The sequence below is a fragment of the Morchella importuna genome (assembly GCF_003444635.1).
Source record: "Morchella importuna strain M04M26 chromosome Unknown Morimp01GS043, whole genome shotgun sequence".
NCBI classification, from domain to species: domain Eukaryota; kingdom Fungi; phylum Ascomycota; class Pezizomycetes; order Pezizales; family Morchellaceae; genus Morchella; species Morchella importuna.
In genome coordinates, this window is record NW_025763440.1 from 378,776 (window position 1) to 397,470 (window position 18,695).

General features: G+C 45.7%; 4 protein-coding genes across 4 annotated transcripts; 3 read left to right on the forward strand and 1 right to left on the reverse strand.

The window, feature by feature from the left end:
* Positions 1-9,263: 9,263 nt before the first annotated feature.
* LAJ45_10263 (uncharacterized protein) lies at positions 9,264-10,086 on the forward strand (the record flags this gene model as incomplete). Its single annotated transcript, XM_046119791.1, has 3 exons — positions 9,264-9,292; positions 9,632-9,639; positions 9,701-10,086. 3 exons carry the CDS (start codon positions 9,264-9,266, stop codon positions 10,084-10,086), a joined length of 423 nt encoding a protein of 140 aa, XP_045967090.1.
* Positions 10,087-10,447: 361 nt separating this feature from the next.
* On the forward strand, positions 10,448-12,418 carry LAJ45_10264 (uncharacterized protein; the record flags this gene model as incomplete). The annotated part of the gene is made up of 7 exons (XM_046119792.1): positions 10,448-10,503; positions 10,557-10,634; positions 10,696-11,178; positions 11,234-11,483; positions 11,544-11,641; positions 11,697-12,061; positions 12,114-12,418. 7 exons carry the CDS (start codon positions 10,448-10,450, stop codon positions 12,416-12,418), a joined length of 1,635 nt encoding a protein of 544 aa, XP_045967091.1.
* A 958-nt stretch (positions 12,419-13,376) lies between these two features.
* LAJ45_10265 (uncharacterized protein) lies at positions 13,377-15,697 on the forward strand (the record flags this gene model as incomplete). Its single annotated transcript, XM_046119793.1, has 5 exons — positions 13,377-13,413; positions 13,485-13,514; positions 13,655-13,804; positions 13,893-14,552; positions 14,625-15,697. 5 exons carry the CDS (start codon positions 13,377-13,379, stop codon positions 15,695-15,697), a joined length of 1,950 nt encoding a protein of 649 aa, XP_045967092.1.
* A 1,146-nt stretch (positions 15,698-16,843) lies between these two features.
* On the reverse strand, positions 16,844-17,981 carry LAJ45_10266 (uncharacterized protein; the record flags this gene model as incomplete). Its single annotated transcript, XM_046119794.1, has 4 exons — positions 16,844-17,196; positions 17,241-17,377; positions 17,555-17,631; positions 17,727-17,981. The coding sequence occupies 4 exons, from the start codon at positions 17,979-17,981 to the stop codon at positions 16,844-16,846; spliced, it is 822 nt and encodes a 273-aa protein (XP_045967093.1).
* Positions 17,982-18,695: the final 714 nt, after the last annotated feature.

Consider the following 18,695-nt stretch of genomic DNA (forward strand, 5'->3'; position numbering starts at 1 on the left):
TCGCTACCCAAGAAGGTTTAATCGTTTCAAGGTCCATTTGACCCTTTTAAGTGTATATGCATACTTCGTATATTTAATTTTTTGGAAGTATGAGTGTATTCATTGAGATTTTTGATTGATCCCCTAGTGCAGCTGTAAAACAACCCTTGCTTGTTTCAGAATTGATCAACCGTTCTACTCGATTTGCCTTAAGTAGCTCTAGATTACCATAACCAAACAACAACTCTAATATTAAGGATGATGATGGCCATTGTGATAGCAACAAACCAGTTTATTTTTCTAGCTGATTATGTATTTGCATCACATGATGTCACTCGTCACATGGATCCCTGTAGATCTGCGGAAGGGATGCAATGGTTCTCAATTGATGATATGCCAGTTGACGTTATGTGACAACCCAACCCCCGTCCTGCGTTAGCTAAGTGGGGGCGTTCCAAAGGATTGTGTCCAAATCATAATGTTTTGAATTGAAGCATGTGGGACGAGTAAATATTTGAGTCTAAGCGCTCAAACAGCCTTACCTGGCACGCAGCTAGTCTCAAACGTAAGGGGAGGTGGGGGTATAGGCCTAGTACCTGGGGTGGTTTAGTCGTTCTTGTATTCTGGCTATGCTAGGCTAGATTGAAAGGCTTGGTCTGGGGGACCTAGTCGATTGGGGAAGGATGGAACAGGTATCAGAAGTTAAATTTTTCGCAACTACGGTCAATATACTATTTTTATCACATTGGTATGCTGCCGTAACATTTGCGGTAGAGGATTATATAATGGATTGCCTCTGGTGTATGTATGTAGGTACACCTAGAAGCCCATACACAGCCCACGGCCAGTTATAAAGACAACTGCCTGTGATTGGAAATACATGTAAGTCACAGTCAACTGAGAAAGCCTTGAGTTTTTTTTTTTGTCACTTAACGGAGATGCAAAAAAAAAGAGTGTTTTTGTCTCCAAAATTCAACTACATATTAGTAGCTATTTTACTAAACCCTAATGATAACAAAACAAAAAAAGTACGAAAAAAGTTCTACAATGAAAGAAACCCTAACCCACCGCCGATCAGTCCAACCGTAGCTTCGCCAGCCTCCGTCCCCAAAAATAGAAACGGGGGACCGGTGAAAGAGCCAGATTCTCGATTCAGAATCCTTTTGAATCGGAAGAATCAGCTGCAGTGGACTCAAGGGGAGGGGCGTGCTGCTGAGTGGTAACCGGCTAGAGACCCCCTGGAACATGTACTATGGGGTTTAAAAGAGGTGAGAGGGAAACCGCATATAATGTATAGCGATAGGAACATGCCAAATGACTTTATTTTGACCTCCTTTCTGTCAGTACTTCCTATTTGATGCTTTAGTTTCGAAAATTCTGCGAGGAGGGATTAAAACAGCTCTGGGTAAGTCACAAAAATCAAAACTTTTACAATTTACTCGTCATCATCAGGAAGCATTTCCATTAGTAGAGTTTACCACAAAGATGCAGAGATGATTGGCCCTGAGACTGGGAGGGAGCCAACATGAAAAGAATGTGTGCGTAGGTACGTCAAATAGCAAGCTTCGCACACACGTATGTGCATATATGTACCATCACTGGAAACACAGGCCGAGATACGTTAGTTTTAAGAGCTTGAAGCTGGTGAGTGGTATTTATATGTAAAGATCTAGAGATAGCATCCGCGATAGCCCTTATGGTTATGACCTCTAATGCGTGAGATAGGGGTTCTATAATACTTCGTATTAATTGTACGTCGCAAGCGTCTCATGATGACCGGGCTTAAAACCGGAAGTCACCAAGCTGCCTATTCACGATGTTAGGTCTGACTGCCTTGGTGATCGGAGGATACGTTTCGTTTGTGAACTAATGACGACCTTGCATTAAGATGTTTGCAAAGATCAGAATCTCTGGTAATTTGCAAGTCCAAAGGTGTGTTTCCTTTTTTTCTCTGGCCGACGGTGCACCTCTCCCAGTAGATATATAAACGTAGTGACCGGTAATCTAAAGGCGCGAAGTTCGAAGGGTGCTAAATAGCGAGACTTACGATGTCAATGATATCTTTTACTGGTAAAACATCAGATCTTTAGTAGTGAGGATTAGATAAGTCCCGATTTATAAAGGGTTGATGGCTGATAAGACAATTAAAAATCTTAACTTTCGTTTCCTGTTTCTGGCCCTACCTGCGCGATTTTCTTCGTTCCAAAGCACATACATAATCACGGCGCACCACACGCATGGGGGCTAGACCGAAGGAGAAGGAGAGTGATAACGAGGTGTTAAGCCATTGAATGCATTTAAGCTCTGATCTATATTCGCTGATAGTTGATTACTGTCAAAATGATATTGAAACCTTCACAGGAAACCACCCTTGAGAACCGGATGTCGAGTGATCATTCATGATCAAGACTCGTTGTTAATTGATTGATTAAAGATTCATTGTCAAGCATATCAATAAATTTACCGAAATCATTTATAAAAGGGTAGGGCTTTGGGTAAGTCATATTAATTAAGCTCACCTGTTCTTTTATGCCTTATTTTTGTCCTCTCCCTCCCTTCTCATTCCAGTCCATTTACTACATACAAGTTGATTAGGTCCGGGTTCTCCATGAAATGGCGAGATAAGAGCGGCCCAAATGCTATGATCCCCCCCCCCCCCCCCCCATAATATAGACGACATTATTAAGCAAAAGAGAATTAACCCACCATGAAAACTTTTCAGGGACTCGAAAGATGAAGAAAAATAACCACGAATCTTATTCCTATTATAACGCTTGGGAGAATCCTAAATGACTGCAGCGAGTGCTACTAATATGATTCGCCAAGGAATACAAAGCCGTTCAAGTCGGGAAGGGAACATAGAATTCTCAGATCGTCAGAAACCTCCATGTGTACTTGCATGGGCGTGGTTTATGACTGCCAGTGACGATGTAACTACTGTTCGAATTGAGGTGCGGTGGAAAGACTTTTAATACTCAGAAGGAGAAGATTTTGAGGGTGTAGTCGAGGATGATCTGGGAAACAGTAAAGTTAGGGGATTAATTATCTTAAGTCAGACGGCGGGAATGGTATAACAGCGGTTTTGATTTAGGCCCGTAACGTTCTTGCCGTATGTATATATATAGCTAAAACGTATGGATGCGCATTTACTGCTACAGATAACAGGCCCCATGTCTTAATAGCACAGTAGATCCATTGCGGACGGGGAGGTCTGAATGTTTCAATATTTGATATATATATGTGGTTTCTGTATATTATTTCGACGTTATTGGTGGTTTGTATATATTACATGCAATATGCCAGCTCACGGACCTCCTAAGTCTACTCAAGCTCCCCGGTGAAGTTAGAATTCTGTTGATTCTGCAGATCGGCCCTGTTGACCAATGACCAAGTTGCACCACTGCAGCTGGCAAATTGGAAATCCGGTTAACAAAGCCAACCTTTTCTCTCTCTCTCTCTTTTTTTTGTTTAATTCATTAATTAACAAAGCCAACTCAGCATCGAACAGGTTGGCATGCTCACCAAGTTGGAATTTGACTTACTCCATTCGCCAAGTACTTAGTGGAGCCAGAAAACTCTCTCTCTCTCTATATTATCTAACTTGGTAGGCCGGGCCTTCGAGTTCGATCATTTGATAATTATCCTCCATATATTCGTACCTATTCTCACCTGTAATTCGCTAAGTCTCCCACTGTCTAGCAGATTATATAGTAAGCCTTCGAGCCATTCACAAAGCGGGTACTGCTTTACGAAGCTTGCCGGACAGAATACTGCACCCCCCACACATAATTGGCAGGTACGTACACAGCTCGAGGTGACTGTATATATGCCCGGCATCAGGGTAAATCTAGGGGCCTTAAGATGACCATCCTGTAGGGAGATGCATAAGTAGAAGGGCGTTACCGCTAGGATAACCCAAGAATGCTGAAGCTCAAACCCCAAAGCCCATTTCCTCCTGTGCCTCCAAGTGTAGAAACCGGCATCTACTGACCAACAAACCGGGATAGGGGTTCCCGCGTATCTTGGTGCCAGATTAGCTGTTCTGTCAAATATCAATTCTGGACCTTGCAAAACATAGGCGAGTGGTCTAGTGGATAACATACTTGGACTACTCGTCAGGTTAGACACCGAGTGTTTGACCCGGCAGGTCCCGGGTTCGAACCAGGGGTGGGAGTAGTATCAGAATTAATTCCCGATGCAGTACTTTTTGTGTTTTGTGTTTTCCTATTTCTTTTCTACAGGAGTTAGAACACGCAGAGCGTTTAATTACAGAGCATCTTCTCCCATACAGAGTATAATGAAGAGTCTTGAACTAGGACCTTGACTCTTCACCACATAACTTAGTAGAGTCTTTGGGAACGGCTCGACCGCTTGTCATTTTTTATGGACTTGGAGGGCAGGGTATTCCATTCAAGTTAGACAGCGGAGCAATTTGGTTGACAGATAGAAACTACACTTCACTCATAAAGCCACGTCTTGCAAAGATCTCGTGCTGGGTTAGGAGGCCGGTCGTTCAACAGACTAGTAGGCGATTTGGTTAGCGGTGCAGAACCTAAGCGGCCTACTTTCATACTTGGCCTAACCTTAAATGTATATGTAGTATTGCGGACATCATAAATCAAGACCGTGATATCAACGGTTTACTCGGTTATAACGTGTTTCACCGGTACCGCAATCGTCACTGGGAAAGCAATCAAGCATGACATGAACGGGATCGCGAATTGCTGTGAAAATTCAAAATCACCCAGAATTACAGAACTAAATACACTAAAGTCATTTTGAGATATCTTTCGAATATTTCTGATGATTGTTACTAATAGGTAGCGAGTATATAGCTGTGGGAGGGTCATCAAGGCTTGATCACAGCTGATGACCCTCCCATAGCTATATACTCGCTATGATCATAAGAAATAGTCAAAAACACCAAAAGAACTCTCCTATACATGTATGGCTTCATAGGTATTGTTTTGGTGCTCACAATGCCCTTCTGTGAGCTTCAGTTGCTTTCCCGGTGAAACACGTTATATAGGATTTGTACCTATCACGTTCCCCAACTCTCCCCAGAATCCTATGCTCTTGCCTGTCGATAGTCCTCGATCCCGTGATTCTGTAATGAGGAGCTAGTCATCCATAGGGGATCGTGGGGATCTTTTAGATGTTAAATGTATCAAGGAGACCGTACCTACTTCCATGATTAAAAATGCGTGGTTAATGCCGGAAATTCGACATCCCCGAGAAGAGTGAGAGATCTATCGTTCTGGTGAGTAGATAATCGGCCTCTTGAAACAATTATTAGTTTTTTTTTTACTTTCAGAACAACAGTCCGGGAGGGTTGTCTCGCATATTCCTATGGCAATGGTGTAATCAATTCAAGTGGCGGGTCCGGGCACCATTATTGTAGTTATGGTCAGTGTCAGTATATATTTCATAGTGAGGAAACATTATCGTTTAATACATTAAGTACTAGCTTCTCAAATCGAGATTTGAATTGAGTTATAGCATGCAGTACTGTTAAGGTCAAAGTCCTATAGCTATCTATAGGTCAGACCAGAAATCAAGAAGGCAGTCGAAGAATGGAACAGCAACAATAGGGATCAATACATACTTGCGGGGTGGGCATGGTTCAGACACAGCGAAACCCAGGCCTTTATTTTTATGGATAGGCCTAGAACGGATGTAAAGGTGGAGAATAAGACAATAAGCGACAGGACAGGCACCATCGGGGTTTCAAGATACTTGTACACATATATGGATGACTATTCAGGATACGAAAGGTTCATTTATGGTTCCAAGAGGGAAGATGGAAGGAGAGACAGAGTCAAAATTGTTGCTAGTTAGTTTTCTTTTCTGTGAAGATGGTGGTGGAGGTAGGGCAGTTCTGGGGTAGCATGATAGTGCCATAACTGTAAGATTATTAATATTAAACAAGACAAAAAGAAAATCTGGAGGTCAGATGCCAGAGCTATACGAGTGATATTTCATGATTAATCACGTGAACTAGCTATTCCATAAACCACCCCTCTTGTGAAACAAAAGGCCGCAGCAAAATCGAGTAAGAGATCAACAAAGTCATTATATTATTGGCTCCGGGCACGTCTTAGCCGTGTTGGCATTGTCTCAACGGTTTATGGGATACTTGATTAAGGTACGTATTTAACTGTCTAGTGCGCCCCTCGAGCCTTGAAGGGAAATAATCTCTTGGTGGCTTCCATTGATCAAAAGGGAGGAGAAAAGAATTAAATAAATATATGCGGTACACAAAGCCCTATGCCATGCCAGCTAGATTGGTGTTGAACAGAGGTCAACGAATGACTCACCTAACCCTAACTCTAGGGCTAGCCCTACTGTCATATCTCCTTGCGGCTGTCCAGATTTTCGTACCTACATACATGTACTTCATAGTGCACATGGCCTAATATACTACTTATTATTATAAACACTCCAAGTGCCTTATTTGAGCCACAAAAGTTTGTTTTGGTGGGGTTATTGGGATAGAGTTCATTGCAAGATCAATAGTATTTCTGGCATGTGAGCATCGCGAACTGTCGCATGATGAGGGCTCTGTGCGACCAAGGATTACTCATATATATCTACAGAAAATTGGGTGAGATGGAAGAGCGCGTGGGCCTGGGGTACAAGGGTTGAATTTATGCAGTACGCAGATGATTTGGGATTTTGGGTTTTGCGTTGGACGCAGCCATTTTTCCTCCACCTCACAAAATTATTATATGGAGTGCTCCTGAAACTTCCGTATGAACCTAGCTAGTGATGTTGCGGGGTTAAACTTTCATGAGCTCAACCCATAGACTTGGTACATGTGACGTTAAAATAATATTTATGAGGTGAGGAATGCAGTCGTGATTTGGAGGCTTGGTATTGATATCAGTGACTTTGTTATTGGATACGGATGACACTTGAAACCTCCTGTCCTCAATAGAGCTACATAGTCTACCCTCGATAGGTTGTATGATGTCAGTGCTTGGCAATACTGCATTGCCAAGAATATGTGTACCTAAAAGATGAGCTCGGAGGTAATCCCTGCAATACTATCTCTTCTCATCGCCGCCCTCTCTAAGGGCTACATTTCAGAAAAAAGAAACGTAGAAAGAGGAGAAAATGTATGACGCGGGGGAGCCCTTCTCGTTAACCACTCAAACTCGTATTCCGTGCTCCTGTAAAATTGACCTTAGAATTCCTTATTCATCAGCCGGTTGTAAGTTGGCCGTCGGATCTTTGAAAAGTTGCCTAGGAACGTGAGGACTATCATCAAAAACCGCTTGAAAATGTTGCGAGATATCTGCCTGGGGTGAGCTGTTTTTCAAAGAAAGTGAAAACCCAACAGAATATCTATTTCGGTTTTATTTTCGATAGGTCTTGTTTTGCTTAATGGATGGACGGTTGCCATCCGCATCCGAGAATTCTGACAAGAGCTCCTTCACTCCCCACTCCCGTAAAGCCAACTTTAGAATAGTCATATTAAATCGAGCTGCTGGCGTTCCTCTGTCCCTGGTGGTGCGCCATCATGAACTCACCGCAAAAGCAGATCCTTCAACATGTGGTTTGGATAAAGTTGAAAGTGCTAAATCCAGCAGTTTTCGTCGTTGTAGATCCGTTAATCCTGTCTCAATTGACAACACTGCTGTCGCGGTCATGTCCTTTGAGCTAGACACAAACCAAGATATTCTGTCTCGAATGTATGCAGTTACTGGCTGTATAGAATTCTTTGTCGTCCTGGGCGTTTAGTGAAGAGATGAAGCCTATATGGCATTAGCTTGGTTAAAGACAAAACTTCATTATATCTGTGCTATCCATGCGTAGATAGTTCTGTACTGTTACCGGTACTAATAGAAAGCAAGCACAGCTTAAGGAACCTCCTGCCAGACGATAAGTACATGTAGGTTCTACATGGGGAGCTCACTGTCTTTTTGAGCAGAACTGGACCAGTGAATGAGGTCGCGGCCCGGCTGAACCGACGGGTGAAACAGACGACAGGGTTACTCGCGTGTCTCTTGGCACCCACGAGCCATCCCAACGGCAATTTGTTCACTATCTGCAGGTCAAAGAATATTCTTTTGTCAAGAATCCAGGAGCATGTACCTACATACCTACAGTTTGAGCAAGTTTTATATTCCGGCAAAATAGAATGTCTTGGCTGACGACCCGAATTGAAGATCTTTGTCAACAGCAAACATTCCCAGCGGAAGGCTTGAGTGATCTGCACCCTTCATCTTCAGATGACACTGGGTGGAATTAGACTGAATCATACATGGTCACCCGGAGGATATCTGCCAAGCAAGCAGTCCTAAAGTCTGAGGTCTGTTCCATCTGGGAACACTCGTGATGTTGAGCAGAGGCTCTTTAGGCTTCGGATTTCTGGTATCGTGATCATTGAGGCGTTACAAGGGTGGTGCTCCGGCAATGCACACCATGCTGAATTTGATATCGTATGTAGGTACAGCGACCGAATGATCTATGGAAAAACAGGGGGGGTGAAATTGTATGGCGAAATATCTGTGCACCATATAACTGGTTTTTCCATAGATCATTCCTATCGCTGTACATGTACCTACCGACATGTTACACCCCTTCGGTGCCCCACATCCGTGGTCAAAGAGCTAACTAGTGTGATGAGAACCTGGAATTCTTCTACCGGCGTATTCCGCGACTCCCCGCGCAGCCTTCTCGAGTATTCCTGCTTCTTCGAGTATCAGAGGTTAATCTCAACGTCGAAACAAAATAAAAAGCCTCGATAAGCTCTGCAATTCTTCAGCCTGAAGACTGATTAGAAGCAGAATGTAAAGGTCAAGTCGGATTTAACTGTTAATATTGTAGCAGAAGTGTTGATAAGAACCACTGTGGAGGCGCTGGCTAGCTAAATTTTAGTCTGCATAGACTTCATGCTTCCGGATGATCACATGGTTACGACTCTAGCTTACCACCAATAACTCTATGCAACTTGACCTTTGCTTTTGTTTAAACTCCTCCAGTTCAGATCTTGATTTATTCGAGGATAAATATTTGAGACGGGAAGCAGATGCAGGGTTCATGCAAGAAATAGTCCTATGATTCTAGATGGGAATCGAGTACGTCTATAAGCTGATGTATTGAACATGAATACAGCCTCTGAAGTTTCTCACGTTCTTGAAGGATGTTGTTTTTAACAAGGCGTCCTCCAGAGAATTTTTACGCCTTTAGACGGATTATGCGCAAGAGCCGGAGCGCAAAGATAACGTAGTTTTGGGCCGGGATGCGATTGGACAAACAAATGGAACTCGAGGATCACCATGTCTGCACGAGCCGTTGTCCACACAGAGTAAGTACCGGCTGTCGCTCTGTAACCTAGAACGCCCAATTATCCGGTGTGTAGTTTTTTATGTCGAGTTGCGCGCTTTGGACATCACATTTCGACCTGAAACTATTCTACTATAGGTAGCTTTTAGTTTGAAAGAGCTATGATTTACCGTTTTGGTTATGTTTCCAAAAAACAATTATACAGAAGTACTTTTATCGGCTTGACCTGCTTGTATGATATCACCACCTCGGCTATCATCAATTGTAATTACATGTATGTATTTCCTGAAGCCTTCGAAGGGTGTAGGAAAGAGTCATGATCATGAAATACGGATTCTAGATAGAAAGAATAGCTATGAAGTGAACGATGTTTGTACTCTACTCCTATATATTAACTTCATATAGATTAAAAATAACAGTCGAGTGACAGACCGAGATTATCATTTCCTTGACCCAGGTCTTGTGCCTCTGGCAAGGAGCCGCGCACTCACAGAATCCAAACACATCCAACACTCAGCTGCTGCACGTCTAAACACTTGCACAGCTCAGCAGCCATCAGCAGAAGCAACCACCACGCTCATTCATCTCTTTGCCTACCAGGAAAAGCCCCTTTGGAAAGCTCCCCCCTCCCCGAACAAAACCCTCGCCCTTCCCGCAGCCCGTGAGCCGTGGCTGCCGTCCTGGACCCTTCACACCTTGAAGAACACGGCTGTTCTCCAGCCCAACCGCCTTCACCATTCCTTCCACATCGTCCACCCACCAGACTCAAATACCCCTTCGTACCCTAGCTTCACCCTCAGCGGCAAGGGATCGTGACCGTCTACACTCAGAATCCCTACTACCTGGGCCTTCCCACGATAGCTCCCATCGCGGGAACTCCTCACATTCGAGGTTGTCTGTAGACTCAGACGATTTTTCGTGGAGCGACACTGGTGATTTAGCCGAACAGCTAGAAGACCAGGAGGATCCCGTATCTATAAAACTACGAGAGACTCTTGACGAGATCACCCCCACAGCCTCCTCTAGTAAACACCGCCGTACTGGCTCTAGGAAATCTAACAAATCTCGACAGTCGACTGAATCGTCCGATCACGGACACAGTACGAAAGAAATAGTAATTCATATACCAACACCCGTGAATAGAGCTTCCAACTCGCAGCGAATACTAGCTTCCGTCATGTCTGGCGGAAGAAATGGCTCGTCAATCCATGGATTGACGGGCAAGCCGTTACTGTTTGTATACCTAGAGCTTAATGGAAAAGAACTGTTTAGCTAATTTCTAAAAGATATTTTACAAGTATCTTCGTGAGCTTGGGTGTGTTCTTGTTTGGCTATGACCAAGGTGTAATGTCTGGTATTATAACGTATGAACGCCGTCTATTCTTATTACATGTTCTCAGTACAAGGTGCTGATTCTGTCCGTAGTGGACCGTATTTTAAAGACTACTTTAATCAGCCAACTCGAGCTGAGATCGGGACTATGGTTGCTATTCTAGAAGTTGGAGCTTTCTTCTCCTCTCTTATAGTTGGTCGATTAGGTGATGTTTATGGTCGCCGAAGAGTAATTCTCTGGGGAGCTGTAATTTTTGTCACTGGAGGTGCTTTTCAGACTCTCTGTAATGGCATGGGAATGTTGGTACTGGGCCGTATCATTGCCGGTGTTGGTGTTGGAGCGTTATCAACCATCGTCCCGGTCTACCAATCCGAGATCTCGCCTTCCCATAACCGAGGTCAACTTGCATGCATTGAGTTCACTGGTAATATCATCGGATATGCATCTAGTGTGTGGGTTGACTACGGCTGCACTTACATCGAAGGTAACATGTCATGGCGTCTACCGTTGTCTATGCAATGTATCATGGGCGCTCTTCTCGCAATTGGTTCATTAATCATTTGTGAATCCCCAAGGTAAAGTCAACCTGCTAAAATGTGGGTAAAATATCAATATCTAACTCTATTACAGGTGGCTTCTTGACAATGATCACGACGAGGAAGGGATGGTCGTATTGGCCAATCTTTATGGAGGTGGAGACGTTCACAACGAACATGCCAGGAACGAATTCCGCGAAATCAAGGAAAACGTTATCATTACACGCCAAGAGGGCGAGCGCTCATATTCGGAGATGTGGTCTCGATACAGGAAGCGTCTCTTGATTGCCATGTCGTCCCAAGCATTCGCTCAACTGAACGGTATCAACGTGATCTCGTACTACGTACGTCATTTCAAACTATTTTATCTCATAATAATCGACCATAAAAGCTAATAATAACAGGCCCCATTGGTTTTTGAACAAGCTGGTTGGGTTGGTCGCGATGCCATCTTAATGACCGGTATTAATGGTATTGTTTATGTCTTGAGTACCATTCCTCCGTAAGTTCCCTTAGATTAGACCCAAACCCAAGTTTGATGCTGATGCCCGTGATAGATGGTATCTTATGGATAAATGGGGTCGTCGCCCAATCCTTTTGTCAGGTGCTATTGTCATGTGTCTTTCACTTTCAGCGATATCTTACTTCATCTACATCGACGTGCATTATACACCACGGATGGTTGTTATATTTGTTATCATTTATAACGCATTTTTCGGATATTCATGGGGACCTGTCCCATGGTTGTACCCACCGGAGATCATGCCTTTGAGCATCAGAGCTAAGGGTGCTTCTCTTTCAACGGCGACTAATTGGGCTTTCAACTGGTTGGTTGGTGAAATGACACCCGTTCTACAAGATTGGATCAAGTGGAGACTCTATCTGGTTCATGCCTTCTTTTGCGCCGTCAGTTTTGTGCTTGGTAAGTATCAAAATCAAATTGCGTGGTATTCGTAACTAATGGGGCTCTATAGTATGGTTTGTATACCCAGAAACCAAGGGCGTTGCGTTGGAAGACATGGATCAAATCTTCGGAGATCAAACCGTCGTCGCAACACCGGCAACTGCCAGAGACTCACTCCTTCACCCAAGCCGCACTGGAAGCCCAGTACCCTCACTCGATATCGGCCGCTCAGATGCAAAGCGAACACCCTCACCTGTCTACCGTAGCCGAGGCGGGAGCGGGATCGGCGGATGGATCAAGGGAGTGTTTGGCGGAAAATCAGAAAATGAGACCGGAGGAAACTATAGACGCCTTGATGAGGGAGATGACGTTTAGGCGTTTAGAATGGTCGGAGTTTTCCTGCTGGGTTTTCCATATTCTGCATATTGTGAGTATTTATGGGAGGTTGCTTTTTGTTAGGACATTTGGGATTTTGCTACTATGAGCTATTTATTTGTGGGTTTTCCGCCGACACGCGGCCATGCTCTTGTATTTTTTTTTGTTTGGTAAACTTCGTTTACCTCATATTTTCTTGTTCAGACCTCCCTGCATTTTTGCTTTTTCAGTTGGGTATAGTAAGTATAGAGAAAAATAGAAGAGGGGCAGCGAATGTTGCTCCTAATCGACATCTCTGTTTTTGTAAGAGTTAGGGTGTAGAGTTTAGTTTATTATATTTCTTTTGAGCCGGCAGTTGTCGAGTTGCGAAACTTTTTTCCCCCTCGGATTGTTCATTATGTGCATCAACCAGAACACCGTTTGGCAAGTGTGTTATCTCATTTTTGCGTACAATGCCTGTAAGACAGACACAGAGTCAAGTTTCAAATGCCATGCATATTGGCGGATTGAGAATGTCGACAATTATTCAGACGCCGCGCACAGTGCCAAACTCCAACTAGTTGTTCGTTAGTACCGCTGGAGCGTTGAATACTACATGTAGTACTACTACGCTCGTTTTGTAGAACAGTTTCCGCCAATCTTGTATCGTGTAGCCAAGCCGGCAGCGGGCCGAGTACGTAAGGGCATTATGTAGAATTAAAGTTTTCGGTAGAGACGTCGCGGCTCTTCCGGCCGACTTCGCTGGGCGCCTGCCTAGACTTGCGCCATAGGTGCCATAGGTATCTCAGCCAGTCCGTGAGCTCCCGCCGCAGCTATTGCAACGACATCGACCACCACCCCCCCACACGACCCCCCCACACGACCCGAGACATCGATAAACAGCCACCCCACCCCGCCATTCGTTTCCTGTGTGCTTATCGCGAAACATATCCATTCTCTTGAGGGCGAGCTTGCTGCTATGAGTGTGGTGACGGATTTGGTGTTCGCGCTGTTGAGTTTGTGGCCTTCCTGCGAAACGTGTCCGGATGGGATGGATGAAACTGACTGTCGTGGGCGTGGTGGATAGAGCGCGAAGCGGAGGAGCCGGATACTGAGGGTACGGATTCTTAGTGACTGTTGATATTCCCATCTCAAAGCTTTGCGTTACGGTTGCGGCTATAGTACCGATGAACATATGGGAGAAGTGCAAATCCAGGGAGAGCTCATTCACGATGGCTAACGTGTAGAACTTTGAAGAGCCTACCGATCCCGGCGAATCGGAAATAATATCATCATGGGCGTTATTTATCCAGGTATCGCTACTGATATTAGCACTGTTCTGCAGTTACTACCTGCAGCTGAAGAAGATACAGGCGGTACACGAGACTGTGGTGTCGATTTTTGCGGGTATAGCTTCCTTTGTGGTGTTTTTGGGGTCGAGGTGGTATCATGGGAGCCAGATCTGGAGCTAAGCTAATGCTGTGGGATGGCGTAGGTATGTTCGTGGGGCTGTTAATCAGGGTCACTCCTGGTGACAATATTCAAAACCTTGTCAAATTCGACTACCAGATCTTCTTCAATGTACTTTTACCACCGATTATTCTCAACTCGGGTTATGAGCTACATCAAGCGAATTTCTTCCGGAATATAGGTTCGATTTTGACGTTTGCATTTGCTGGGACTTTCATTTCGGCAGTAGTTCTAGGAACCATAGTATTCATCTGGTCCTGGGGGCCTCTAGAGACGCTTGATATCTCATACGTTGAAGCTATTGCGGTTGGCGCGACCCTTTCCGCGACGGACCCTGTTACTATTCTCGCTATATTCAACACATATAAAGTGGATCCGAAGCTTTATACTGTGATTTTTGGAGAGAGTATTTTGAACGATGCAGTTGCTATTGTTATGTTCGAGACCGCTCAACGTTTCCACGGAGCTGGACATGGACCAGCAAGTGTTGGAAGTCTGTTCAAGGGTATCGGTATTTTCTTCATTGTCTTCACCGTGAGTTTATTGATTGGGGTCTTTATCGGCATCGGAACGGCTTTATTATTGAAATATACATATATTCGGAGATTCCCGAAGATCGAGAGTTCCTTTATCCTCCTGATAGCATATTCGTCGTACCTTTTTTCGAACGGATGTCACATGTCTGGTATGGTATTCTCTGCTCCGAATGGAGGCATTCTACCTTCAAAATTATAAGAGCTTACTCATCAATTATTAGGGATCGTATCACTACTATTTTGCGGTATCACACTCAAACACTACGCTTATTACAACATGTCCCGCCGAACTCAGCTCACCACTAAATATCTCTTCCAAGTTCTCGCTCAGCTTTCCGAGAATTTCATCTTCATTTACCTCGGCCTTTCACTCTTTACTGACACCCAGCTTGTCTTCCGCCCTCTCTTCATCCTCGTCACTACAATCGGTATCTGCGTTGCTCGCTGGGCTGCAGTATTTCCTCTCTCTAAACTCATCAATTTTGTCATTCGCTCCCGTGCAAGAGCACGCGGGCAAACCGTGGCTGATGAACTCCCGCACTCGTATCAGGCGATGCTCTTTTGGGCCGGACTTCGTGGAGCTGTCGGCGTAGCCCTCGCTGCCGGTATCACGGGCGAGAACGGGAACCCACTCCGCGCAACAGTCCTGGTCGTCGTCGTGCTCACTGTCATCGTCTTTGGCGGTACTACAGCTCGAATGCTTGAGATTTTAGGTATTCGTACAGGCGTAGTGGAAGAAATAGATTCTGATGATGAGTTTGATATCGAGACCGTTGGTCCCTACTTTAAGTCTCCCCGTGGAGGCATGGGCCCCAATTCTGTCCCCCTCTCCAATGTTGACAGCGGCATCTACGCCTCGGGTCAACGGGGTGTCTCCCCAGACACACAAGATACACCGCTTGGTAGGCGCGGCCGACGGGAGCCGGAGCTTCTGCGTACAGACTCGAATGATAGCGATGCTGATAGTGATATCGATGACCTGCCACCTATGATACCGACTACCGTACGCCCCCGTGGGGCATCCATAACTAGAACTGCAAGTGCAAGTGCAAGTGCAAGTGGGAACGGCGAAGGTAGCAGTACTCAGGCGCAAACGCAGCCACATGCTGCAAGCATAGGCATCACCGCTGGTAGTGCGTTCAATAGCTTAACAGGTATATTTTCGGGAACTAGCGAGGACCAGGCCGAGTGGTTCCGGAAACTGGATGAGGGTTACATCAAGCCTACACTGCTACTGGACCCGGGGAAGGGTAATGGGGGCGGAAACGGTTATAGGGGCCCAGGGGCTGTTTAAGAGAGAGAGAAGTGGGGTGTGTGTGTGTGGGGGGGGGGGGGGGGTGGTAAATAGGACATTTGAGGAGTGCAGAAAGACCATGGCATGTGTGCTTTTCATGTGTGTTTCTGTTAAATATTTAAGGCGCCCTTTCTGTTTTGGAAAAAGTTCCGTTTTTTTTTGGGCCTTTCTTTTTTTTCATTTCTTTTTTTTCCTTCTCTCATGGGTCAATCAATGGTTTCTTCTCTAGTATCGCTGATCAAGATCGATGTTTTATCTTTGTGTGTTTTTGGTTGTCTCATTCTGGCCATGGGGCATGACAATAGATGACTATCATGAGGTACTTGCTTGACAGTACGCACTGTATCTCCTTTTACAACGCACGTTGAGTAAAGAGTGTTTGATCGTCACAATGGAGTCGATATAGGAGCGAGAATTGATCATTTAAGCATGCACACGTACACCGTACACGTACACGTATTTGAGGTGTAAGAATCTTTTCCAAACAGCACCTCAATATCCGCAAGTTGATTGACTGATTGATAATTCATTAATAATATCCGCAAGCTGATGGTGCGTGCGATCCAATCATCGAAACACTAGCGTACTCTAAGTTGAGGAGGGGGGTTACAAAAGATGCAACAGATATGTAGAAGTGTGCATGTGTGCTAGCTAGCTGATCAACCATCGGGTAATATTGTAACACTTGGACTGTTTTGAAAAGTGATGATCTGATCATGATCGAGATGGATGATTAAGCCAACCCAAAAACCTTGTGTCACCAGAAATGATCACAAAAAAAAAGCCACCGGGTGATCGCTCATGATTCCAGAATTTATTACCCAGGACTACTAGTAAAAGGTCGTGAAAGCAACCAAAGTTGAAGCAACACCACGAACTCACGAACCCATCCAAATTAATGGTATCAACGACAACAAGAATCTTTAATTAAATAGCAAATAGATACATGATAAATTAACCTTGAAATAGATTTCCTCCCTTTTGTTTAACACATTGTTTTAGTTGGATCGCGTCACGTCAACTTTGGTGTTCGCCCCGTTGCTTCCTTGTGCTTTTCACGACCTTTTACCGAACGCCTTAGTACTACTACTATTTTTTTTCCTTCTTTCTTCTCGGTATCTAAACCAAGGCCAGCTAGCAAAACACCTAATTCTCATAATCCTCCGTCCAGTAAATCCTATGATGCACCTTGCCGCCCACCTCCATAATCTCCCTCACCACCTCCTCCCCCAACTCAAACCCCACGCCGGCAAACTCCTCCTGCCGCTCCTTCTTACTACTCGTCGTGACGATGACCACGCCCATCTCCACGCCCCACCTAATCAGCACCTGCGACTCCGTGCGGCCCTTCTCCCCCGCGATGCGCTTCAGCACCGCATCCAAGGGGCCACCGGGGAACTTGGTAAGTGGGCCAAGGGGTGAGTAGGCGGCGAGCTGGATGTTGTGCGATTGGCAGAAGCGCAGGAGGGGGAGGTCGAGGCAGTAGGGGTTGAACTCGACTTGGTTGTAGGTGGGTGGGATGGTGGCGTGCGTGAGGAGGGACGTGAGCTGCGGGACGGTGAAGTTGGAGACGCCGATGGAGCGGGTCTTGCCGGATTTTTGGAGGGACTCGAAGCGGGACCAGATTTGTGGGATGGTGAGCGGGTGGGTGGGGGGAGGAAGGGCGCGTGGATGAGGTACCTGGAGGGTGGGTGGGTTAGTGGGTGTGTGTGGAGGTGTCGGGGAAGGGGGAGGGGAGTTGGGGGGGCGGGGGGGGCGGGAGTGAATTGTGGGGTGAAAGAGTGGGGGCGGGGAGTTCGGGAGTGCGGGAGTGGGTGAGGGCGGGAGTGAGTGAGTAGGTGGGTATGTATGACTTACAGGTCGACGTAGTCGGTCTGGAGCTTGCGGAGGGTCTCGTTGAGGCCCTTTTCGGGGTCGTCGAGGGTTTTGAAAGACTGGTCCCGGCGCACATGGTTAGCTTTTCTACTCTCTCTATATCCATAGTTATCTCCCAATTCCAATTCCAATTAATAAGCTATATCTACTATACCTTCGCAACAATAAACAGCTCCTCCCTCGGGACCCCGCTCTCCTTGATCGCAACGCCCACCTCGGGCTCGGTGCCATATATCTCCGCGCAGTCGAGATGGCGGTACCCGAGTGCGAGCGCGGACTTGATGGAGTCGATCAGCACGCGGTTGAGCGGCTCGGACTCGGACTTGTACCAGGCAGTGCCGGTGCCGAAGCCGATGGCGGGGATGGGCGCGCCGGTGGGGAGGTGAAAGGTGGGGATTTGGGTGGCCATTGTGGTTATTGCTATGGGGTTGTGGTTGTGGTTGTGGTTGTGGTAGTGGTGGTGGGTGAGAGTATTAAGAGGTGAGTGATATAGCGTGAAGGGGAGGGTGGTGATGTGGGGTTGATAAAGGGATCCGGGGTAGATGGAGCGATCTTCAATTGCATGTAATTACAAATTGGCCATGATGTAAGGAGTGGGGTTAACTAAGTCCTAACTACGGGCCGAGAAGCTAGCAAGCGGGGTGTCCGGTTCTCGCGTGCTTAATTGCTTTGTGAAGCTTATTTGATCTTCTTCATGAGCTATCATCCGATCTAACTAGACAACCGGCTACTCACGGCTCTGGGAGTTGCTTAGCAACAGCTTTGTTATCAGATTCCGTGATTGCGGAGGTCGGGCATCGGGCCGGATATGCATAACCAAGTATATACTTTATGTGCTTTTCAGATTACTTATGAATCAGTGGGCGTCTTTGTGGTGTTTCATTGTTTGCGCCATGAATTGTTGTAGTTGCATGTGTTTAGCTACTTCTAGGTGAGGTGAGAAGAGCAACTAGAGAGTCTGGCTTGGTTGACTGAGTACTGCGTAACAACAACCAGGCCAACCACGGCCTTGCTAGCCGAGTGAGAGCCGAAGATGCAGCTGTGCCGACATGTACAAAATACGCCACTAGAGTACTGAGTACATAGGTACATGTATTCTAGAGTACTCAGAGAGTGCTGGGAA